This window comes from Phyllobates terribilis, unplaced genomic scaffold (genome assembly GCF_046119375.1).
Source record: "Phyllobates terribilis strain yellow unplaced genomic scaffold, ASM4611937v1 Scaffold_88__1_contigs__length_6355796, whole genome shotgun sequence".
Taxonomy (NCBI): Eukaryota; Metazoa; Chordata; class Amphibia; order Anura; family Dendrobatidae; genus Phyllobates; species Phyllobates terribilis.
In genome coordinates, this window is record NW_027362848.1 from 5252777 (window position 1) to 5278745 (window position 25969).

Sequence of the window (25969 nt, forward strand, 5' to 3'; positions counted from 1 at the left end):
TTGAAGAATCTAGAATATAAGACATATTTTCAGTTGTTTCACACTTTTTTGTTAAGTATATAATTCCACATGTGTTAATTCATGGTTTTTATGCCTTCAGTGTGAATATACAATTTTCATAGTCATGAAAATACAGAAAAATCTTTAAATGAGAAGGTGTGTCCAAACTTTTGGTCTGTAGTGTATATATTTAACCCAATTTTTTAGTATCCTAATTATCAATGCACATTGTAAACTATTAAATGTAATATCTTAATATTTCTTTGAATATTCCCTGAGTACATATGATATAATACAATATTTTTCTGAAATTTAGGACACTTGAAAAAAAAAAAAATTGCGCTCGACTTGCAAAAATAGAGATGTCTTAGATTCTTTTTTTTTACTGGCTACCAGGTTTAAATTACACCAACTAAAAATAGGATGAATGGAAATCCATATTATTTGCTCAAAGTTCAAAGGCTGCAGCTGTCACACACGTCATACTGTAAAGTTACTTTAGTTATAAAGCACAAATAATTCATGCACAAAAAATATTAGCAGCACAAAAGATCTAATTAATAAGTGTTACACATAATATAGTTCAACTAGTTATGTTATTATTTTAAAATGTTATACACATAAAATCATGCAATTTTTTCCTACTTCCTGTGTGAATAAAGAAATAAATCAATTTTAGAGTTGTTTGATCAAATCCTGCTTTGGAATGAAAACTCTAAGGATACATAAAAGATAAAATTAAATATCAAATTCATACAGAAACATAATTATTTAAATATCTTATATTGATTCTAATGCAATCCAAAATATTGCTGCTTTAATTTATATATGACGTTCTAGTTTATTAATTCATTTTTAATTATTACTATAAATTTATATAAATACAATTATATACAATCTCTACTGTATATAAGTGTATATATATATAAATCTACCAAAATCTATATAACTTCACAATTTTACTGTATAAAATAATAAATAACTAATGATACATTGTAACACTTTTATACAACATATAATTACACTTTTTCCTTAGCCACTCCCTAAACCAATTATGTCTCTTGTCAAAAATCTCCAGAAAAGCTCTATTTAGAAAAGACATTGCCTGTTCTTCAGTCTACATTCCAGGATGTCACTGTGACCTGGTCGTCTCACCTGCCTCCGTCTGTTTATTTCGGCCATTTTGTTTTTTAGAGAGAAGTCATAGTTTTGAATTTTTAACTCTTTCTGAAGAAATTGACTTTTGAATCATCTGATATGGCTTGCAACATATATGAAATCTTCTACATATTTTATACATTTCATTTTGAGGATGAGTCATTGCACGCGGCACCCCCGCTGATCAGCTGTTATCGGTGCCGGCAGCGGCTACCACCCTCCAGAAGTCCTTACCTGTGCTGCTTAGCCGTCCATCTGTAGTGGCCGCCACGGGGTACTTTGCATCCGCCTTCCATTCAATTGAACGGGAGGCTGATGTGCAGTTACAAGCGGCGGCCACTACAACTTGATGGCCAAGCACCGCAGGTAAGGACTTCCAGCCGGCGGCAGCCGCCGCCGGTACAGTTAACAGCTGATCGTCAGGGGAGGCGCGTGCGGGACCCCAGACGATAATACATTGATGCCCTATCCTTATGTGAGCCCCGGGAACGCAAGTTGTGGCACCAATGGAACAGTGCCAGAACAGGACCTGTATATGAGTGTTTTTATTTTAACAAGGCCAACCTTGAGGAAAGAGAAATAGTTGTCCTAGTAGTGGACAAACCCTTTAAGATACAATTTTCGGTTAAAAATGAAAAAGGCTTCTCCCCTGTGTGAGTTCTCTGAAGTTTAATAAGAGTTGATTTCCGTGTAAAACATTTCCCACATTAAGAACATGAAAAAGGCTTCTCCCCTGTGTGAGTTCTCTGGTGACTAAGAAGTGATGATTTCTTCACAAAACATTTTCCACATTCTGAACAGGAAAAAGGCTTCTCCTCTGTGTGAATTCTCTGGTGCTTAACCAAATCTGATTTCTGGCTAAAACATTTTCAACATTCGAAACAGGAAAAAGACTTCTCCCCTGTGTGAGTTCTCCGGTGTCTGATAAAACGTGATTTCAATTTAAAACATTTTCCACATTCTGAACAAGAAAAAGGCTTCTCCCCTGTGTGAGTTCTCTGATGTCTGATTAAACTTGATTTATTTGTAAAACATTTTCCACATTCTGAACAAGAAAAAGGCTTCTCCCCTGTGTGACTTCTCTGGTGATTAACAAGATTTGTTTTCTGGTTGTAACAATTCCCACATTCTGAACAGGAAAAAGGCTTCTCCCCTGTGTGAGTTCTCTGGTGACTAACCAAATCTGATTTCTGGCTAAAACATTTCCCACATTCTGAACAGGAAAAAGGCTTCTCTCCTGTGTGAGTTCTCTGGTGCTTAACCAAATCTGATTTCTGGCTAAAACATTTCCCACATTCTGAACAGGAAAAAGGCTTCACTCCTGTATGAGTTCTCTGGTGATTAACCAAAGCTGATTTCTGGATAAAACATTTTCCACATTCTGAACAGGAACAATGCTTCTCCCCTGTGTGAGTTCTCTGATGTCTGATTAAACTTGAATTATCTGTAAAACATTTTTCACATTCTGAACAAAAAAATGGCTTCTCTCCTGTGTGAGTTGTCTGATGGTTATCAAGATGCACTTTCTGTTTAAAACATTTCCCACATTCTGAACAGGAAAATGGCTTCTCCCCTGTGTGAGTTCTCTGATGTCTGATTAAACTTGAATTATCTGTAAAACATTTTCCACATTCTGAACAAGAAAATGGCTTCTCCTCTTTGTGACTTCTCTGGTGATTAACAAGATTTGATTTCTGGTTAAAACATTTCCCACACTTCAAACAAAAAAATCTATTCTCTGCTGTGCGAATGTTTTGATGTTTAAGAAAAGACTTTTCAAGGAAAAAACTATTTCCATATTCTGAACAGAAAAATGGCTTCTTTGCTTTAGGAGCAATTTGTTTTTTAATGCTTATTTTGTGACTTTGATTTTCCTTAGTAGTCGGTAATGAATCAGAAGACAGGATCTGTTTCAAAGGATCAGATGACAGATCTTTGCTGTGAAGGGATGATGGTATATCTGGAGAAATGGCATTCACTTCAATTGTATCCTGTGTGATCTCAAGGTCATCTGATTTAAAAATTGAAGATGTCAGCTGTTCCTCTGATCTCCTGGTACAGTCATCTGCCAAGAATAAAACCAAGAAAAAAATCAGCCTTACTAACACTAAATCTGATAACAAATGCACTAGTATTTTAGTGTTTCTTGGGTGTACTCGAGTGTCTGTCTATGTGGGGTGCACTTATATAGTGCTAGGCAGCCCTCCTGATCTAATAGTATGGGCAACATCACTAGTCACTCTCCACAAGGAGAAATGTTACCCCTTAGACCTCAGTCCAGAGACTCTCATCTATCCAAATCAGTTCTCATACTTTGCACTGACGAGGGCCAACAGCCCGAAACTCCGCGTCTGCAAATTGAGATTCTGATTTGGCTTTTATCCTAAGTCATATTGCATGACTCGTTAAAGGGTTGATAGCGACTTGTAGAATTGCTGCTACCAATAGGTGGCGCTATAGAGTTCAAGTCCTCTTTTTCTCTGAAGAGGCAATTTGCATATTACATTTCCCAGAAGAGCATTGCTTGGTGAATAAGCCTCCTTACCTTGACGTGTCAGAGGTGGTATCTCACTCTCCACAAGGAGAAACATTACCCCTTAGACCTCAGTCCAGAGCCTCTCACCTAGCCAAATCAGTTCTCATACTTTGCACTGACGAGGGCCAACAGCCCGAAACACCGTGTCTGCAAACTGAGATTCTGATTTGGCTTCTATCTTAAGTCATATTGCATGTCTTGTTAAAGGGTTGATTGTGACTTGAAGGATTGCTGCTTCCAATAGGTGGCGCTATAGAGTCCAAGTCCTCTTTTTCTCTGAAGAGGCAATTTGCATATAGGCTAAGCCAGACACTGTGCATCAAACCTGCCTGTGTGACTGGCGTCCTATGCTAGCCTCATCTGTGTGCAAAACCAGGGGAGGAGTCCTGAGGAGATAATTTGCATATTTCCACTGCATTTTGGGGTAAGTGAAGAGTCTCCGCGAGCTCAAAGAACACTGGATTTTGGCTGTTGGAGCTGAAAAGAGGACATCGGTAAACCAGGGGAGGAGTCCTGAGGAGATAATTTGCATATTTCCACTGCATTTTGGGGTAAGTGAAGAGTCTCCGCGAGCTCAAAGAACACTGGATTTTGGCTGTTGGAGCTGAAAAGAGGACATCGGTAAACCGCGCGCCTGACGGCGCGCGCTTTTTGAGGCGTTTTTCACTGTTTTCAGAACATTAACAGTAAGAACATGGAAGAGTCCAGGAGCCATTTGGTGAGCTGCATATCCTGCTACATGTTCACAGACTTGCCAGTGGAAAAGCCAAACTTCACATGCCAGAAATGCAAGCTTGTGTCCCTGTTGGAGGAAAAGTTGCGAAATCTAGAAGAGAGGTTAACTACCTTGAAAATCATTAAGGAAGGTGAAGAGTTCTTAGACAGAGCAGAATTATCTCTTCATGATTCAGAAAGAGAAGAAATTCGAACTGCACCTGACGAAACAGAGGAATGGAAGCATGTGACCCACAGAAGCCGGAGGATCGAGAGGCAGTCAGCACCCATACTGCTCAGGAACCAGTACCAGGCTCTCACGCAGGAGAACCTTGAAGAAATACAGCAAGATAAGACTTTGCCAGCAATGAACAACCTTGTAAGCCCTCAGAATCCTCCTGGATGGAGAAAGAAGAATGCTGTGAAGAAAAAACGAAGAGTGGTGGTCATGGGGGATTCCCTGTTAAGAGGATCAGAGGCCGCTATCTGCAGACCAGACATAACCTCAAGAGAAATGTGCTGTCTTCCAGGAGCAAAAATTAAAGATGTGTCTGACAGGATATCAAGACTCTTCAGACCTACAGATCACTACCCATTCCTGCTAATACATGTGGGGACAAATGACACCGCAAGAAAGGACCTGGAAACCATCTGCAGTGACTTTGAAGACTTAGGTAAGAAAGTGAAAGAATTGGGAGCGCAGGTGATCTTCTCATCCATCCTCCCAGTGGATGGCCATGGAACAATGAGGTGGAATAAGATTCTACAGGTGAACAACTGGCTACGTCGATGGTGCCGTCAACAAGGATTTGGATTTCTGGATCACGGAATGAATTACCTATACGATGGACTACTTGCTAGAGATGGGGTGCACCTTACGAAGACTGGAAAACATGTATTTGGAAGTCGCCTTGCTACACTCATCAGAAGAGCTTTAAACTAGAACAATGTGGGAAGGGAAGCAAAAGTCCAGAAAAAGCCATACAGCTGACAAATACTATTGAGATCTCTGCTACTGGAAGTGGAAAGGAAGAACAAAGACAAAAAAATCTAAATAAAAATATGGGAGGAAGAGAAACCAATCACAAACTAAAATGTTTTTATACAAATGCACAAAGCATGGGCAACAAACAAGGAGAATTGGAACTACTAATGCAGGAAAAGGAATATGATGTCATTGGAATCACTGAAACTTGGTGGGACGATACACATGATTGGAATAAAAGGCTAAAAGGATACAACTTATTTGCAAGAAACAGAATTGATAAACGAGGAGGAGGTGTCGCATTGTATGTTAGAAAAGCGTATATCTGCACAGAGATTGAAGCTTCAGAGACTGGGAGTTCTGTGGAAACTGTTTGGGTAAGAATACAAGGAGAGAACAACGGAAAGGACACCATTGTAGGCATTTACTACAGGCCACCTGGGCAAGCTGAAGATATGGATGAACTCTTTATGTATCAAATGACCAAGTTCTCCAAAAAATATGACGTAGTGGTCATGGGAGATTTCAACTATCCAGACATTTGTTGGGAATCTCTCTCAAGTAAAACTAACAGGTCAAGCAAATTCTTATCCTCTCTTTCTGACAACTTTATCTTCCAAAAGGTAGGGGAGAAAACAAGGGGATCTGCTACTTTGGATCTAATCCTTATAAACAGGGAGGAAATGGTTGAGGAGGTAAAGGTGGCTGGGACCCTAGGAGGCAGCGATCATGCTATTATAGAATTTTGGATAACTAGAGGAGGAAGACATGTGAAGACTCAAACTTCAAGGTTAGATTTTAGAAAGGCAGATTTTAAGAGACTCAGAAAGAGAATAGGAGGGATCCAATGGCTGGATGTCCTTAAGGACAAAAATGTCCAGGAAGGATGGGAAATTTTTAAAAATGAGATTCTCAAAGCACAATCGTTAACAATCCCGAAAAGTAGGAAGAATGGGAAGCATTTAAGGAAACCAGGATGGATGAACACAGAACTTAAACACATGCTAAAAAGAAAGAAAGAAATGTTTATTAAATGGAAAGAGGGAGGCATATCTAAAGAAGATTATAATGCAGTCTGCAGATCCTGCAGGGCACGTATCAGGTTAGCTAAAGCTGACAATGAATTAAGGCTTGCAAGAGATGTCAAAAGCAATAAAAAAGGATTTTGGGGGTATGTCAAAAGTAAAAGAAAAGTCAAAGATGCTATAGGATTTTTACAGGATGAAAATGGAGAAATGGTAAGAGAGGATGTTGAGAAGGCCGAACTTTTTAATTCCTATTTTGCATCTGTTTTCTCTCAGAAAGAAAATGTAACATCAACTGATCTTCACTGTCCTTTTAAAGGAATAGAGGAATCAAAGTTATCTGTAAACAGAAAGATTGTGAGGGAATATTTAGCTAACATAAATGAGTTCAAGTCTCCAGGTCCAGATGAATTACACCCCAGAGTACTGAAGGAGATCGTAGAAGAAATTTTAGAACCACTCTCCATAATCTTTGAAAATTCTTGGAGAACAGGAGAAGTCCCAGAAGACTGGAGAAGAGCAAATGTTGTTCCTATCTTCAAAAAGGGGAAGAAGGTGGACCCAGGGAACTATAGGCCGGTGAGTCTGACTTCTATACCAGGAAAGATCTTTGAACAAATTATTAAACATCATGTATGTAAGTACCTGGATAAGAATGAAGTGATTAACCAGAGTCAGCATGGGTTTGTAACTAACAAGTCATGTCAGACTAACTTAATTTCCTTCTATGACAGAATCACTGACTGGGTGGATCAGGGAAATGCTGTAGATATAGTATATCTTGACTTCAGCAAAGCATTTGACAAAGTATCTCACACCATCCTTATTGAAAAAATGACCAAGTATGCAATGGACCAGGCAACTGTTAGGTGGATTCATAACTGGCTTAGTGATCGGACTCAAAGGGTGGTTGTAAATGGCTTCACATCCAGCTGGATGAATGTCTCAAGTGGGATACCACAGGGCTCTGTCCTGGGACCTGTATTGTTCAACATCTTCATCAATGATTTAGATGAAGGAATTGAGGGTAAACTGATTAAATTTGCTGATGACACAAAGCTAGGAGGGATAGCTAATACTAGAGAAGAGAGAGAGAGGATTCAAAAAGACCTAAATAAACTGGAGCAGTGGGCAGCAACCAACAGAATGGTTTTTAACAGGGAAAAATGCAAAGTACTACATCTGGGCAATAAAAATAAAAAAAGCATATACAGAATGGGAGGAATAGAGCTAAGCAACAGTACATGTGAAAAAGACTTAGGTATACTAATAGATCATAGACTGAACATGAGTCAACAGTGTGATGCAGCAGCAAAAAAGGCAAATACAATTCTGGGATGTATTAACAGAAGCATACAGTCTAGATCACGTGAAGTCATTATCGGTCTTTACTCCTCTTTGGTCAGACCTCATCTGGAATACTGTGTACAGTTTTGGGCACCACATTTTAAAAAAGACATAGACAAACTGGAACAAGTTCAGAGAAGAGCGACCAAAATGGTGACTGGTCTGCAAACCATGTCCTATGAGGAACGGTTGCAGGATTTGGGAATGTTTAGCTTGCAAAAAAGAAGACTGAGAGGAGACTTAATAGCTGTCTACAAATATGTCAAGGGCTGTCACATTGTAGAAGGATCATCTTTATTCTCATTTGCACAAGGAAAGACTAGAAGCAACGGGATGAAACTAAATGGGAGGAGACACAGATTAGATATTAGAAAAAACTTTTTGACAGTTAGGGTGATTAATGAGTGGAACAGGCTGCCACGAGAGGTGGTGAGTTCCCCTTCAATGGACGTCTTCAAACAGAGGCTGGACAGACATCTGTCTGAGATGATTTAGTGAATCCTGCTTTGAGCAGGGGGTTGGACCAGATGACCCAGGAGGTCCCTTCCAACTCTGCCATTCTATGATTCTATGATTCTATGATCTTTAATACTAAGTAATCACCCTCTCCATGAATTGGTAGGTTTGTGAGTGGTTGCTCCCTCAGTATTTTGCACCTGCGCTGCCCCCCCCCCCCTTTATCATGGGGGTCAGCGGCATCCTGCCAGTGCATTTGTTATATGATTTGGTGTTGGTAAGGCTGTATCTTTTTCTGTGATTTTTTTTTATTTTGCCTTATGTTAGCCATCATTATTCACCAGGACAATAACAGTTCACATTCTAATAGAAAACCTCATAGGATGAACCAGTAGAGCGTGGTGTTCAACTGTTTGTTCATTCTGTCTCCAAATTACGGAATAAAAAGCCACCAAAAAATGTTACGTAGGTGAAATAATACCAATAAAAACTTCTACTCATCTCACAAAAAACAAGTCCCCACTCAGGTCCATCATCTGTGTAGCGTCGGCGTCCCTGCCTCCTGCTAGGCAGGGACGCTGTTCCCCTCACCTCTCCGCTCTGTGCCCGGCGTCTTCCTCCCGCTCTGCTGGAAGCGCGCGCTGCTTCCAGGCCACGGTGCTTAGGGCGCGCGCGCGCTCCCCCTCTCTTAAAGGGGCCGCGCGCGCCGTCCTAAGGAGTCCCCGGCCAATGGCCGGAGGACTTCACCATATATAAGGCACCTCCTCCAAAATGGAGGTGCCCGAGCAATGTTATTGCAAAGCCTTCACTCTGCTTCAGCCCTCAGGTCCCGTTTCCAGTTACCTGCCAGTCACCTGCCAGATTCCTGCCTGTTACCTGCCAGTCACCTGCCAGATTCCTGCCTGTTACCTGCCAGTCACCTGCCAGATTCCTGCCTGTTACCTGCCAGTCACCTGCCAGATTCCTGCTTGATACCTGCCAGATATCCGTTTACCTGCTTGCAAGCCTGCGGTCCGACGGTCTGCCTTCCGACACCTGGGAGCGCTCATCTGCTACCTGCCTGCTAGCCTACCTGGAGGCTCCGCCGTCACTTGCCGTGACCACCTGCCTGTCCAGAGACTCTTGTCTGCTCACCTGGGAGCGCTCACCTGCTACCTGCCTGCCAGCCTACCTGGAGGCTACGCTGTCACTTGCCGTGACCACCTGCCTGTCCAGAGACACTCGCCCGCTCACCTGGGAGCGCTCACCAGTCACCTGCCTGCTGTCCTTCTACCCAGAGACTGTCCCTGTCACTTGCCGTGAGTACCTGTCCTTCTACCCAGAGACTGTCCCTGTCACTTGCCGTGACTACCTGCCCTTCTACCCAGAGACTGTCCCTGTCACTTGCCGTGACTACCTGTCCGTCTTCCCCAGGAGCCACCCGCTTCCTTACAAGGACCGCCGCCTTGTATAGTTGCTCAGAGGTTCCGCCTCCCAGACCCGTTACAGTTTGCTCGGGCCATGGAATCCGGTGGCACCCAAGCTCCCTCACTCTCGGACCTATGTCATGAACTGTCCCGTCAGAGGTCCCAACAGGAGTCCATCCTGAGTCACCTGCGGAGTGTCAACTCTCGCCTGGACACTCTGTCTGCTCCACCTGCAACCACCGCTAGTGTCATGACTCGCAACCCGGCAGCGCCGCTGCCCACCAATACCATGGTATCCTGTCCCGGACCCCGGTTTTCTGCACCTCCTCGTTTCGGAGGTGACTCCGCTCAAGCTCGGGGCTTCATAAACCAGTGCACCCTGCACTTTGAACTCTTGTCCCACCAGTTTATCTCCGACCGGTCCAAAGTAGCCTTTATCATGTCCCACCTCACGGGGGAGGCTCTGGCTTGGCTAAATCCTCTGTGGGAGAGAGGAGATCCCCTGGTGTCCGACCTGCCAGCCTTTCTCACGGCTTTCCGGAAAGTCTTCGACGAACCCGGACGGAAGACCTCATCCGCATCGTCTCTGCTACGCCTCCGTCAAGGAGATCTCACCGTGGGCCAATATGCCATACAGTTCCGTACCCTTGCTTCGGAGCTGGCCTGGGATAACGACGCTCTGGTGTCTGTCTTCTGGGAGGGTCTGTCCGGCCGTATTAAAGATGAACTCGCCGGTCGGGACACTCCTACCACTCTCGATGATTTAATAACACTTGCCACCCGGATTGACATCTGATTCCAGGAGCGCGCCAAAGAGGTCACCCGTGAGAGGAGGTTTCCACGTCTAGCCCCCACCTTCCAGAAACCCGTCACTCCCTCCTTTACTCCCCAGGCACACTCACCTGAGCCTATGCAGGTCGACCAGACCAAGATGGTCAAAACCCGTGCCGAGGGGAGCTGCTTCTACTGTGGCAGTAAGGAGCACCGGATCCGTTCCTGCCCAGAGAGGTCGGGAAACGCCTGTGTCTAGGATCGCTCAGAGAGGTCGCCCTAGACAAAAGTAAACCCTCTCCATCTCTGATGCTGTCAGTCTCTATCTCCTGCGGAGAGAACCGCTATTTCGAACTGGCTCAACTTGACTCAGGAGCTGCTGGAAATCTAATTTCTCAGTCTCTGGTAGAGAAATACCGCATTCCCACCAAACCACTGGCCGTACCTTTATCTGTCGCCGCCGTGGATGGGGGCCTCTTACCACATCCCATCCAACTCATCACCGAATCCATAACTCTGCAGGTGGAAATGCTGCATTCTGAGAGCATCTCCTTTCATGTTCTGCCTGGACTCTCTCACGCACTCTTGTTAGGCCTACCTTGGGTCCAGAAACATGCACCCGTGCTTGACTGGCAGACCGGAGAAGTCCTTCGCTGGGGACAGGACTGCCATAGGACTTGTCTAGCTCCCGTTCATCCTGCTCGTCCTTCTCCTACCCCAGTCAGTCTACCCGGTCTACCGGTTCCCTATTGGTCTTATGCGGATGTCTTCAATAAAAAAGAAGCAGAGACATTACCCCCTCATAGACCATACGATTGTCCAATTGACCTGATACGCGGCTCTACTCCTCCCCGTGGGCGTATCTACCCTTTGTCCGCAGCGGAGACCCGGTCCATGTCAGAATATATTGAGGAGAATCTGGCCCGGGGATTTATCCGGAAATCTACCTCCCCGGCGGGAGCAGGCTTCTTCTTCGTCAAAAAGAAGGACGGCTCACTCCGTCCATGTATAGATTATAGAGGCCTTAACCAGATTACAGTGAAGAATAAATACCCCCTCCCGCTCATTCCTGAATTATTTGACCGCCTGAGGGGGGCTAGAATCTTCACCAAACTGGATCTCCGTGGGGCGTATAACCTGGTCCGTATTCGTCAAGGGGATGAGTGGAAGACGGCATTCAACACCCGGGACGGCCACTATGAGTACCTTGTAATGCCCTTCGGTCTCTGTAACGCTCCTGCCGTCTTTCAAGAGTTGGTCAATGACATCTTCCGTGACCTTCTCTACTCCTGCGTGGTGGTGTACCTGGACGACATCTTGGTCTTCTCTCCGGACCTTCCTACTCACCGGAGGGATGTTCGTCGGGTCCTGCTCAGGCTCAGGCAGAACCACCTCTACGCTAAATATGAGAAGTGCATCTTTGAGCAGACCTCTCTTCCATTTCTGGGCTACATAATCTCTCAGACCGGCCTACAAATGGATCCTGAGAAACTGTCTGCCATCCAGAAGTGGCCCCGACCAGAGGGGTTGAAGGCTATTCAGCGGTTCCTGGGCTTCGCCAACTATTACCGCCTCTTCATACCGCACTTCTCTTCCCGGACTGCCCCTATCTCTGCGCTCACCCGTAAGGGGACTAATCCCAGAAGATGGCCACCCGAAGCTGAGGAGGCCTTTCTTTCCTTAAAACAGGCCTTCTCCTCCGCCCCAGTGCTTCATCGTCCGGACGGCAACAAACAATTCTTCCTAGAAGTTGACGCTTCCTCCTCCGGAGTCGGGGCGGTACTTACCCAAAAGTCATCTTCCGGAAGAATGGTAACCTGCGTTTTTTTTTCCAAACTCTTCTCCTCTTCTGAGCGCAACTATTCTATTGGAGACCGTGAATTGTTAGCCATTAAGCTGGCACTGGAGGAGTGGCGTTACCTGCTCGAGGGGGCTCTTCACCCGGTAATAATTTACACGGACCACAAGAACTTGGCTTACCTTCAGAGCGCCCAGAGACTTAACCCGCGCCAAGCCCGGTGGTCCTTGTTTTTCGCCCGCTTTGATTTTGTTCTTCATTTTCGCCCAGTAGACAAAAACATCAAAGCTGACGCCTTGTCCCGATCCTTCCTGGTATCTGATCTAGAGGAGGAACCTAAGCACATCATTGATCCCGCCAGAGTAATGCAAGTGGCTCCCGTGAATCTAAATCGTCTCCCTCCCGGTAAGACGTTTGTAACTGTACCTGATCGGAAGAAGGTCCTACACTGGGGTCATTCGTCTAAGCTAGCTGGCCACGCCGGTCAGAAAAACACCCTCCAGCTCATTACCCGGCATTACTGGTGGCCTACCCTGCACAAGGATGTAATAGACTTTGTTTCTGCCTGTGTGTCCTGCGCCCGCAACAAAGTTCCGAGACACCTGCCAGCCGGTCGCTTTCTTCCTCTTCCAGTACCTGCTGCCCCGTGGCAGCATATTGCTATGGACTTTATAACGGATCTTCCTGTCTCTGCCGGTTGTACGGTGATTTGGGTGGTCGCTGATCGCTTCTCCAAGATGGCGCACTTCATTCCCCTGCCGGGTCTCCCGTCTGCACCCGAACTGGCTAAAGACTTTATCCGCCACATCTTCCGTCTCCATGGCCAGCCCCTCCACATCGTGTCAGATCGTGGGGTTCAGTTCACCTCACGCTTCTGGAGAGCCACATGTAAGTTGCTTGACGTCACTCTGGACTTCTCCTCCGCTTACCATCCACAGTCCAATGGTCAAGTGGAGCGGATCAATCAGAACCTGACCAGTTACCTCCGGCACTTCGTTAATGCCCACCATTCGGACTGGGTGGATCTCCTACCATGGGCCGAGTTCTCTTACAATAATTACGAGAGCGAATCTTCCTCCAAATCCCCGTTTTTTGTAGTGTTCGGTCAGCATCCTCGGATCCCATTTCCCGTCTCCACCTCGGTGGACAATCCGGCTGCGGAATCTCTCGTTCGCGAATTCTCCTCCATTTGGGAGAGTACCCGATCCGCACTCCTTCAGTCGTCCGAACGGATGAAAAAACACGCTGACAAGAAACGCCTGGATCCTCCACAATTCCGTCCTGGAGATAAAGTCTGGCTCTCATCCAAATATGTCCGGCTCAAGATTCCCTCCTACAAGTTAGGGCCTCGGTTCATCGGCCCACTGGAAGTTATCAAACAGATCAACCCGGTGGCCTATAAATTAAAACTCCCAGCCAACTTACGGATCCCTAACTCCTTCCATGTATCTCTCCTCAAACCCGTGGTACTTAACTCTTTTTCCAAGTCTACAGGTACGCCTCCTGCTCCGGTTTCCGCTGAGAACGAGTTTGAGGTAGAGAACATTCTGGCCACCAAAAGGGTAAGAGGAAAAAACTTTTTTCTGGTAGATTGGAAGGGGTTTGGTCCTGAGGAGAGAACGTGGGAGCCCCGGGAGAACATCCATGCCCCTCTTATCCTTGATAAATTTCTCTCTGGCCTAAAAAAGGGGGGGCCTAAAGGGGGGGGTACTGTAGCGTCGGCGTCCCTGCCTCCTGCTAGGCAGGGACGCTGTTCCCCTCACCTCTCCGCTCTGTGCCCGGCGTCTTCCTCCCGCTCTGCTGGCAGCGCGCGCTGCTTCCCGGCCACGGTGCTTAGGGCGCGCGCGCGCGCTCCCCCTCTCTTAAAGGGGCAGCGCGCGCCATCCTAAGGAGTCCCCGGCCAATGGCCGGAGGACTTCACCATATATAAGGCACCTCCTCCAAAATGGAGGTGCCCGAGCAATGTTGTTGCAAAGCCTTCACTCTGCTTCAGCCCTCAGGTCCTGTTTCCAGTTACCTGCCAGTCACCTGCCAGATTCCTGCCTGTTACCTGCCAGATTCCTGCTTGATACCTGCCAGATATCCGTTTACCTGCTTGCAAGCCTGCGGTCCGACGGTCTGCCTTCCGACACCTGTCAGTCTGTCTATGGACCAGCCTGCCCGCTCACCTGGGAGCGCTCATCTGCTACCTGCCTGCTAGCCTACCTGGAGGCTCCGCCGTCACTTGCCGTGACCACCTGCCTGTCCAGAGACTCTTGTCTGCTCACCTGGGAGCGCTCATCTGCTACCTGCCTGCTAGCCTACCTGGAGGCTCCGCCGTCACTTGCCGTGACCACCTGCCTGTCCAGAGACTCTTGTCTGCTCACCTGGGAGCGCTCATCTGCTACCTGCCTGCTAGCCTACCTGGAGGCTCCGCCGTCACTTGCCGTGACCACCTGCCTGTCCAGAGACTCTCGCCTGCTCACCTAGGAGCGCTCACCTGCTACCTGCCTGCTAGCCTACCTGGAGGCTCTGCCGTCACTAGCCGTGACCACCTGCCTGTCCAGAGACTCTCGCGTGCTCACCTGGGAGCGCTCACCAGTCACCTGCCTGCTGTCCTTCTACCCAGAGACTGTCCCTGTCACTTGTCGTGAGTGCCTGTCCTTCTACCCAGAGACTGTCCCTGTCACTTGCCGTGACTACCTGCCCTTCTACCCAGAGACTGTCCCTGTCACTTGCCGTGACTACCTGCCCGTCTTCGCTGGGAGCCACCCGCTTCCTTACAAGGACCGCCCCCTTGTATAGTTGCTCAGAGGTTCCGCCTCCCAGACCCGTTACAATCTGTCAATGGAAAACCAGAGGTTTCCACATTATTAGTGACTCAAAGGCTTTTGAAAAGCAACATGGCTTCCATAAACCAATCCAGCAATATCTGCTCCCCCAAAGTCAAATCTCCCCCTCACTTCTGAGCCTTGCAGTGTGCCCAAACCACATTCAGCATCCATGTATTCGGCATTACTATAGTGAGAAGAACCCACTTAATTTACGGTGTTTGTCTCCTGGGGCACAATCTGGGCACTATGTGTTGGGTAATGAAACTATATATTTGTTATTTTCACTCACCAACATCCACTGCGTGCTAATTTCCGAAAAGTGCCTGTGGAGTCAATATAGTCACTACTCCTATAGATTATTTCACTGAGGGTTATAATTTCCAAAATGGAGTCACTTTATGAGGATTTCTACTGTTCTGGTTTTCTGCAATTTGGTCACATTAGGGCTTCTGCAAATGGTGTATCCCATCTCCTCTGGGATCTGCTCCTGTGACGTCTGCTTCTCTCACCAGGAGCCGCCTTATTCATCCTGCAGGTGGCGCTGGTGATGGAGGAGACGTCAGAACCAGAAGCTACTGGGAGGTACAGCTTCTGTCCAGCCACTAAGATTAGAGTGTCTGGGACCTGTAGTACCATCCAGTCTGGCAGTATGGATGTGTGTGCTGTCCAGCTGGAGTAATCTGCTCCGTGCTTTAGCCAATTGGAAAGCACCGCACCCTACTAAAGCTCAAAGCATATTGCCAAAAGCTAAAACACAGCTAAATAGGGCAGCAGTATGTACCTGCCCAGATCTTCAGAAGTACTGTAAATGCACTACCAGGGTGCAGCAAACCCACATAAAGATGGCGGCTACACAGGTGAGACAAAATACTGATGAGACAATCACTCACAACCTACCATTTCATGGAGGGGGTGACTGCGTAGTATTTGAATTGCACACAAAAAGGCTTGTATATGGAGCTGTTCACACTTGGATAATGCACAGTATCTGACTTACAGCCTATTAGTTACGGCCATACTATTAGATTAGGTGGGCTGCCCGGTACTATCCAAGTGCACTCCATGAGAACAGACACAGTTTACAATGCCCGCACTGATGGGCCTGGCTGCACCCTGGGATAAAAAAGTGCAAAAATGCATATATATAATATATGGATAGTACCGGGCAGCCCGCCTAATCTAATAGTATGGGCGTAACTAATAGGCTGTAAGCCGATACTGTGAACTACCCAAGTGTGAACAGCACCCTATACAAACCTTTTTGTGAGTAATTCAAATACTAAGCAGTCACCCCTCCATGAAATGGTAGGTTGTGAGTGATTGTAGGTTGGTTGTGAATGATTGTCTCATCAGTATTTTGCACCCGTGTAGCCGCCATCTGTATGTGGGTATACTGCACCCTGGTAGTGCATTTAGTTCTGAACATCTGGGCAGGTAAACACTGCTGCCCTTTTTTGCTGTGTTTCTTCTTGAATATTGGGGGAATTTTAATTCTTCTTAGTGTGGCTTTGCTTTTTGTGCATATTACCAGAAGCTGCCAGATACAGCCTTGTTCTCCTCTGGTTCAGTCCTCTGTGCTCAGCTCCCGGCTTGTGTATTTGTTTCCTGTTGTGACCTCGGCCCGTTTACTGACTACTCTTGTGTGATTTTCTATTTTCATTGACCTCCATGTTGTGACCCGGTTAAGTGACTATTCTTCTTGCCATTTCACTCAATAGAACAGCAGGAAACACTGTGGCCCAAGCCTAGGGGTCTCTGTCTAAGTCCAAATCCATGTAGAGGGGTTAAAGGGTGATGAGCAAGGCAAACCCTGGGATCTGGAAAATGGAGTAGATGACGCCAAGCCTGTTTGTGGTAGCCATCTTTTGCGCTGCCAGGTGACCATGAACAGTGTCCCCAACACATTGTGTCTGCAAACTATTCGAGCAAGATCTATATTCAAATTGCTAAATGTCGCTCCTTCCCTTCTTAACCTGCCATGTGCCCAGACAGTAGTGTGCAACCGTATATAGGGGATTGTCGGATTCAAGAGAAGTTGGAAAATAATTTGTAAGGTCCATTTGTTTCCTATTATCCTTTGTGAAGAATTCCAAAGTTATCATCATATAAAGTGACACACGTCAGATTTGAAAAATGGGCCCAGATAGGAACACAAAACTGGCTGCAGGAAGGGGTTAAATCAGAGTATTTTGGGCACTAACTACTGTAATCAAAACTGTGAGTATAGACCATAACACATCTACTGAAATGATCAAACTCAACAGTCTCCATCAGTAAGTAGTGAGTAACTAGTGGTGAAACCTCTCTGGGGTAATTAGAGTATGGGGCTCGGGGGCTCTTGGCAATCTAAACTATCGTAAGGGACAATATTTTCTGTCAGATGAGTTTCAAGAAGAAATATTAGACACTCAAAGAGAACTTTTTATAATAGTGCAGAGCTGAGGTGTCTTAAATTTAGCTTAGAGATATATCATGGCACAGGTGTAATGTTTTTTTGTTTAGTTTGTCACAATCCTGTTTGAAGTTAGTTTTAAAAAAAATTGAAAAGTCAGGATAAAGGGAAACTCTGCTGTTATTGTACAGAAATTCACACTTGGCCCTCACTGCACATTTAATGTTGTCGATCATAAAAGTGAAGTTTGGCCAGAAAGACTGGACCTGGTCTTGTAGGGACCATATGAGGACATTCATCAGCACAGAAGGGAGAGAAGGTAGATTCATCCAATAAGATATCAGGGATCTAGGAAGCCAACAGCATCATTACCCTCCGCTTTCTCTTACAGATCCATCATAATATTTTACTTCAAGTGATTTTCTAACTTGTCATCAGGTAACGGTCAGCATCTTCTAATCCCAGGGGGGAGGTGGATCCTCCAGGTTGTAAGTTCTATAGAAAAGGGCTTTCAGTGCCCAAAATCATCTGAACAGTTTTGGGTGGAGGAGAATGTTGTGGTCTAGAGGCAAAATGGTGATCACACGATTGTGATACAGCCGGACTACACCACCGATAAAGCAGCCACAGCCGGTGACTAAGAAGAATCTGTGACTTCTCTGCATTTAGTGTTTACTAGTGATGAGCGAGTACCGTAATATTCGTAATCGCTATACTCGCTATATATATAGTACTTTGTAATAATTGCGTATTCGTTCAGAATAGCGAGTACAATGTAAGTCAATGGGAAATGCGAATAATTTTCTGCTGGACCCTACAAAGGGGCCTGAGGAGAAGATGATGGGAAAGTGAAATGGATGGGAAAGTGATGAAACAGAATGGGAAGAGCCTGAATGTGCCTGAATGCATTTCTGACTCACATATGGTTTCTGGGGATAAGTTTGTCGCAGTGTTACACCACTTTTACAGACACACAAGAACAACTACCAAACTTAACCTAAATAAGGCTAAATAAATCAGAGAAACCAAAAAATACCCCTTTTAGCGTTTGTTCACACATACTGTTGTGGCTTTTTTTTTCGCCTTTTATAATTGGGAGGGCCCTGACTTATACATTTTGTAGGTCCGTCTGTCATACATCATCTTTAGTGCGCTATTCCCCAGCACTTTACAAGCACAGCTAGAAAGTATCAGTATGTATGTAGATCTTTGACCTGAGAGGCCTCAGGTGGCTCTGTAACATGCGTTTTGGAGGGACAGCTATTACTTAGACATTTGGGCGGTCCCTCCATCATTGACAATCAGATAGTGGAATACACATTCCATAGCAGTTTACAATATGCTCATTGCAGCATTGGGCTTGACCCTCCTCCTCCACCACCATGTGAGACTCGGGCCCTAAATTCAAATGTTCAGATCGCCTGCAGTAAGCAGGAAAGCTGAGTTTTGTGAGAGCCCTTGTGTGGCCCTGTAACAAACATTTTGAAGTGCCCTCCTCTAGAAATTTTGGAGTTGCCTCTTGTGTACACTTGAGAGTGCCCTCACTTATTCATACTGTAGGGCCCTCATTATTATTTAACTAATTTAAGGGCAGAGACTACAGAGAAAATGGCCAAGATACATGGAGTACTAGAAGGTAGCAGTGAGTGCGGACTACGACCCTCAGGTATGGCTGAACTCAGTGAACCGTAAAAATAAAACTGCACTAGTCAACTCGATGACAAGCTCAAATATATCACTTGTGCAAGTCACTGGACAAAGTATTTATGGTGCCCCCCCTCCAGGATGGGTTGGTGAAGCTTCTTAGAGATTGGCTTAGAGATTTTGATTGTCAATATTCCCCAGATTATATAGCAGGAGAAGACTTATTGATACTGTACTACTTGGTCCAGTAGAATGTGCATCGTATTTCCAAAAATTACTCCTGGGGCTGGGGGCTGTGTCATAGGTGCAGGAAGATTGCATGACAAGGGCCTCCCTTGACAAACATTACCTACGATGGAGTATTGTAGTAGTTGTGATCCTCAATTTAAGTTTTCAGAGGGCCATCAGTCGGTCATCAACAATCAGTGTAAATTTCTATTGAATATGTATCCCCTATCTCACAATGTGACACAACCTGTGAGAAGGGCCTCCAATGACAAATATTAGTTTGGAAGGACTACTGTACATTCCAGATTTGTCCACTGCACAATGTGCATATGGTTTGTGAAAATTAGGCCTATTGGCTAAGTCATGGTTGACGCAGGAAGCCACCATCCCAAGGGCCTCCAATCACAAATAGTAGTTAGGTTGGAGTAGGAATACTGTCCTGGTTTGTCCACGGCACAATGTACATAGGATTTGTAAAAATTAGCCCTATTGGCTGTGTCCCGGTTGACTCATTATTTTGGCTGTGCCTTTGACAGCTAGCTTGGCTTGTGCCATCAACATCTGAAAATCTGTCAACAAAACCCAAAATGCCAAAAAAGCCTGTTGTTAAGGGACGTGGACGTGGTGTTGTCAGTGGTGCGCGAGAAGCCACTCAGTCTGTGTCAGGTCAGAAGAAGCTTGATGCATCCACAATGTTCCTGGAAAAAGTTCCCGGTCTGGAACGTAAACATGTGTGGAAGCCACAAGAGCGAGAGCAGATTCTGTCTTGGATAGCAGACAAGGCCTCTACGCATTTGTCAAGCAGCACCAAAACTTCCACGACCACACAGTCTACTGTGGATACACAGAAGGCTGGCCCTTCCAATCCTGAAGCTGGTTCTCCTTCCTCCCACCATTATCAGTCACAGGAGACATATGACCCCAAGCTTGGCCACTCCGAGGATCTGTTTGGTACGTATCCTTTGGTTGGCTCTGGCCTATCACCATGCAGCATTGAAGAGGGACAAGAGGTGGCGGCGTGCGTTGATGCTCAAGTATTTTAGGACCTACAACCAGAAGAAAGCCACTTGGAGGAACGTCATTTACTGTCTCCAGAGGCGGAGGCTGATGATGATGAGACACAGTTGCCATCAGGTCAGCCTACAATATCAACTGGGAAGGAGGATGAGATAGAAGACGAGGTGGTCGATGATGAGTCCACTGATCCGACCTGGACCGTTGGCAGCAACACAGAGGAAGATGGACCAACACAGGCACCAAGGGGTCGTGGTTTGCCCAGAGTGAGTAAAAACTGGGTCAACTGTTCCCAAGAGCACCCCCGCTGTGCGCCAAGTCAGGGCAAGAGGGCGTTCAGCTGCTGTGTGGAATTTTTTTTTCTAAAAGTCCTTCAGAGAAAAACATTGTTGTCTGTAACATCTGCAATACCAAGTTGAGCAGAGGCCAGGGCAAAGGCAACCTGAGCACAAAGAGTATGAGAAACCACATGGCAGCCAAGCAGCCGAGTAGGTGGACGGAACACCAAGGTACCAAATCTGCGCCTGCGGGTCAAACCAATAATAATAATACTCTTTATTTATATAGCAACAACCTATTTCGCAGCGCTTTACAATTCAGAGGTTCATATTCAACAGTCATAAGTAACATAGCTAAAGATAATATAATAATTAAAGGAAAAATAATGATGACCCTGCTCATAAGAGCTTACGATGTACAATGAGGTGGGGGGTGACACAAAGGACAGGGACTTATTTACAATGATGGTCCAGTCATCTTGAGGGGATGAGGGATAGACAAAGGTTGCATAAGCTGATCACCAGCCAGTATCTGTAGTGCTTTTGGGTTCCGTGGAAACTTATGCCATGTCGCCTGGGCTATGTCCTTCAGAATCTGCTGTTCAAGAAGCAGGCGCTCATACCTCCTGCCCACAAGCTGCAGTTGCTCACACGCAACAAACATCAACCACATCCACTTCCTTGTTCCAGCAAAGTGTCCAATTGTCCGTGCCTGAGAGCTTGGAAAGAATGCGTAAATGCCCAGCCACGCACCCACAGGTACAAATACTAAACTCGCACATTGCCAAATTGCTAGCTATGGAGATGTTGGGCTTGTGGGAACACAGTCTTCCATGATCTCTTGGCTGTGGCTGCCCCACGATACAGTGTTCCCAGCCGCCACTATTTTGCCCGATGTGTCGTCCCTGCGTTACACAAGCACGTGTTAAACAATCTGAACCATGCTCTCACCAACACCGTAACCGGGAAGGTCCACCTAATAACAGACACCTGGACAAATTGTTGTGTACAGGGATGATACATTTCTGTCATGCCACACTGGGGGAACCTGGTGGAGGGCGGGACAAAGGCGCAAACTGGAACATCACACATCCCACCCACGCTAAGAATAGCGGTTCCAACTTCTGTCAGGGTCTCCACCTATTCAAATTCCACTTCCTCTCTCCCCTTCTCCTGCTCCTAATCCTCTGCTGAATTATTCTCCCCATCACTGCCAAGCTGGGACCTGTGCAGTAGTGCATCGGCAAAGTGGCAAGACGCTCTGCTGAAGCTGATCTGTTTAGGTCAGAAAGCACACACTGCAACAGAGCTGCGACAAGCTGTAAAACAACAGACCAATCAGTGGCCTCCGGTCGTCTGCAATAATGGGCGTAACCTGGTGGCGGCTTTAAAGATCGGCAAGCTGGTACACGTGCCATGCATGGCTCACGTGCTGGACATAGTTGTTCAGAAATTTCTGAAAACTTTCCGTGACTTCCTGTACCTACTTGAGAAGGTGAGCCATATTAGCGCCCATTTCCGCCATTCCTCTACTGCTTTTGCTGCTTTTACAGTGCTGCATAAGCGGTTGAATTTGCCAAGTCACCGACTCATTTGCGGCCTGCCCACGCGGTGGAACTCCACCTATCTTAGGTTTGCGAGGATTAGTGAACAGCAGAGGGCAGTAGCTGAATACCAGCTTCAGTATACAGGTCAGACTGAGAGTCAGCCACGACACATAACATCTGTTGAGTGGGTGTGGATCGCTGACATTTGTGAGGTTGTTGAGAACTTTGAGTACTGCACCAGCCTTGTGAGCAGCGATCAGGCTATTATCAGCGTAACCATCCCGCTACTGTGTCTCTTGAAACAATCACTGCATAATCTCAAAGAGAAAGCTTTAAGTGCCCAGAATGTTGATATGGAGCCAGATTTCCCAATGGGTGATACTACCCAGCCCAGCCAATATTCTGAGGCAACATTTGGTGAAGAGGGGGAGGATGAGGAGGGAGAGGACTTGTTTTTCTGTGCTACCGAGGGGTAATGCTACAGAGGGGACACCCAACCCAAGCTTCATGTCTGCCCAGCCTGGATGGGCTGGAGAGGAGGAGGTGGTGGAGGAGGAGGAGGCGAGTCAGCGTGAGGAGAGGGTGGGTACTGTTTCTACTGTTGGGGACACAGAACATTTGCCTTTTTGCAGCTTGACCCACATGGCACAGTTCATGTATAAGTATCTGTGGCAAGACCCTCGCGTGATACACATTTTATCCAACAGTAATAATAATAATAATAATAATTTTTATTTATATAGACCAGCACAACAGTAAAGGCTATCTGTGCCTGTAACAATGCCAAAGAGGAATAAGTTGCAGAACATGGTCAAGGGGTACTTAAGTGACCATCCGTGCGTCCTTTCTGACACTTCAGTTCCCTTTAATTATTGGGTGTCTAAGCTAAACACTTGGCCGACCTCTCCTTATATGCCTTGGAGGTGCTGGCCTGCCCGGCTGCTAGTGTGGTGTCTGAGCGTGTTTTCAGTGCCGCTGGGGCAATCATCACTGATAGGCGCACACGCCTCACCACGGAGAATGCAGACAGACTTACTCTGATTAAATTCAAAAAGGACTGGATATCTCCACAGTTTGTAATCCCTCCAGATGAGAGCAAGCCAACCTAAATTTACCAAAAATGCAGATTCATGCTACTGCTGTTAACGTCAACCCCTTCCCATAAGAACCCGTTTCCTTCCTTCGTCAACCATGACTCAGCCCATAGGGCTAATTTTTACAAACTCTATGCAGATTGTGCAGTGGACAAACCAGGACAGTATTCCTACTCCAGCCTAACTACTATTTGTGATTGGAGGCCCTTGGGATGACGGCTTCCTGCGTCAACCATGATTCAGCCCATAGGGCTAATTTTTACAAACCCTATGCAGAATGTGCAGTGGACAAACCAGGACAGTATTCCTACTCCAGCCTAACTACTATTTGTGATTGGTGGCCCTTGGGATGGTGGCTTCCAAAATAGTGGTTAAAATGGCCTGGTGCGTGCTTTATAGCAGGCGGTAGGAAAAGTTTGGACTACTGCTTTGTGTAGGGCACAAAATGCTTTTTTAAGTGGACTAATATGGACAGAAGGCAGGCTGACACCCCAAAATAGTGGTTAAAATGGGCTGGTGCATGCTTCTTTTGTAGCAGGCAGTAGGAAATGTTTGGACTACTGCTTTGCGTAGGGCACAAAACACCTTTTTAAGTGGACTAATGTGGACTGCAGAAGCCAGGCTCTGACCCCTAAAACAGCAGGGAAAATAGACCGGTGCTAAAAAAAAAAGGCAGCACAAAATGCTAGTTCTGTGTGTGCTTGAAAAATATTGCTTTGCCTCTGACAAGAGCTGTTTTAAGATGGACACTGAAAGAACACTAGCTAATACACTCCCTACCTAATACACAATCTCTCCCTCCCTGTTCTCTGATTTTGTTGTGTGCCTTCAGCTCTGAAAAGAGCTATTTTTTGGTGGTATTATGGAGCTAGTGAGCGGCTCCTTTAAACACAAAACTAGCATACACTGCAGGTAGCCCTTAAAAGGGCTTTTGTTTTATCAAGAGGCCTAAACACTCTCCCTAGCAGCTCAGCGATCTTACCATAGGCTATTACAACATAGGCTCCAGATGCAATGTGCACAAAATGGCGGCGGTAGGGCTTAAATGGACCCCATGACGCTGGGCAGCCAGCCAATCACAGTAATGCCACAACCAAGATGTCTGCGGCATTACTGTGATTGGTTAAGAAGCCCAGCATGTTTAGTGGCAGCAGAGAAGGCGCCAAAACTGCAGGGCGGGACATCCGAATATAGCGAGGCGAGTACACAAATACTCGCAGAATAACGAGTAACCCGAATACCGTACTATCAGTGTGAAAAGCGAATATTAACAAATACACTCGCTCGTTACTAGTGGTTACTACTCACCTGGGTAGTCATATGTAGGAATCTCCTCCTTACACCACTCATCACCCCATACATATGTCTCTGTAGTATTAATATGGGTCTGATCTTCACCCTGAAACAAATATTGTAAAAGTCACAGACAGATGGAGAAGTCCCATCTATGATCAGCTCTAATCCTGCCATCTCCACCGTTCTCATTACACAAGTATAAAACATATAATACTGGTGGATAAAACAAGACTGAACACAAGACCTTCACAGCCATCTACACATCATAGGGGAGATCTCATGACACCTTCTCTCCATCTACCTGATGATCCTGAGGAACATTGGGATCTTCTTGTTTACAGGCATGTTGAAGAAGAGGACGGGGACATCTGTCTGGTGTTGTCCTCTTACTGGATAGATCTGGAGGAAACACATACAGGGACTGAATTAATTCTTTACATACAGATAATTATAGGCCGTGTGTATTTAGTCCTGTCTCTTACGTGGAGATGTGAGGGGCTGGGGAACCTCCATCATGATGTCTTTGTACAAATCTTTGTGTCCTTCTAAATACTCCCACTCCTCCATGGAGAAATAGACAGCGACATCCTGACATCTTATAGGAACCTGACACATACAATGATACCGTCATCCCCCCGATCCCTTCATAGCGTTACTGTATAATGTCCCAGCATTCCCAGCTGTGTCACCTCTCCAGTCAGCAGCTCAATCATCTTGTAGGTGAGTTCTAGGATCTTCTGGTCATTGATGTCCTCATGTATCAGGGGGTGAGATGGAGCCCCGGTGATTGGGCTCTGTGGTCTTCCCCATCCCTCAGACACAGGGGCCTGACAGCGCCCACTAGAGGTCTTCTTCACTATTGTGTAATGCTGGTTATGGAGAGACAAATTATTAAATCTCACTACAGACATTTCCAGAGTCCTCACCTCTCAAGTTCTGTCCATCTGTAACTCCCATAGATAAGAATGAGGTAATGTGACGTCATCAGAATCTCTCACCTCTCCAGTAAGTCGGAAGAGGATCTCTAGGGTGAGGCACAATATCCTCTCCGCCATCTTGTCTCTGTCCATACCCATCTTTGATGGGTCCATAAGGAAAATTCTCTTAAATAGAAGATCTTCACTGAGAGCATCCGATATTGTAGGGACCTGAATGAGAAGATGATAAGCCAATGTAACATCATAAAAATACTGTGTAATTACACAATTACTGGAGATAATAAGGGAAAACATATGAGGAGATATATCATTTTACAGTATTTAGTTTTCTTCTTTACATCTAGTAATAAAACCTATATATTTTAGGCCACAGACAACAAGCAGTTTCTTCCTTGGAGTCTGTAGCTGAACTCGTTTCTCAAAGACTCATCTTCCATAATGCTAATTCTCATCTCATTTACCGACACTGCAGTCGACATTAGCAATACTGCAGGAGATATTCATTACACGTGACATGAGAAATAATTAC

At 45.8% G+C, this 25969-nt stretch overlaps 1 protein-coding gene across 1 annotated transcript in view; it reads right to left on the bottom strand.

Moving 5' to 3' along the window:
• Nucleotides 1-1685: 1685 nt before the first annotated feature.
• The window catches only part of LOC141197822 (uncharacterized), a 29071-nt gene continuing 4787 nt past the window's right edge, over nt 1686-25969 (bottom strand). Inside the window, exons 2-7 of the mRNA XM_073662899.1 lie at nt 25501-25650; nt 25192-25371; nt 24985-25108; nt 24804-24901; nt 24515-24605; nt 1686-3223 (exon numbers count right to left, since the gene is read on the bottom strand). Of these exons, the coding sequence (XP_073519000.1) occupies nt 2028-3223; nt 24515-24605; nt 24804-24901; nt 24985-25108; nt 25192-25371; nt 25501-25593 (1782 nt within the window). The 5' untranslated portion in view covers nt 25594-25650 and the 3' untranslated portion in view covers nt 1686-2027. The remainder of the gene's footprint in view (nt 3224-24514; nt 24606-24803; nt 24902-24984; nt 25109-25191; nt 25372-25500; nt 25651-25969) is intronic.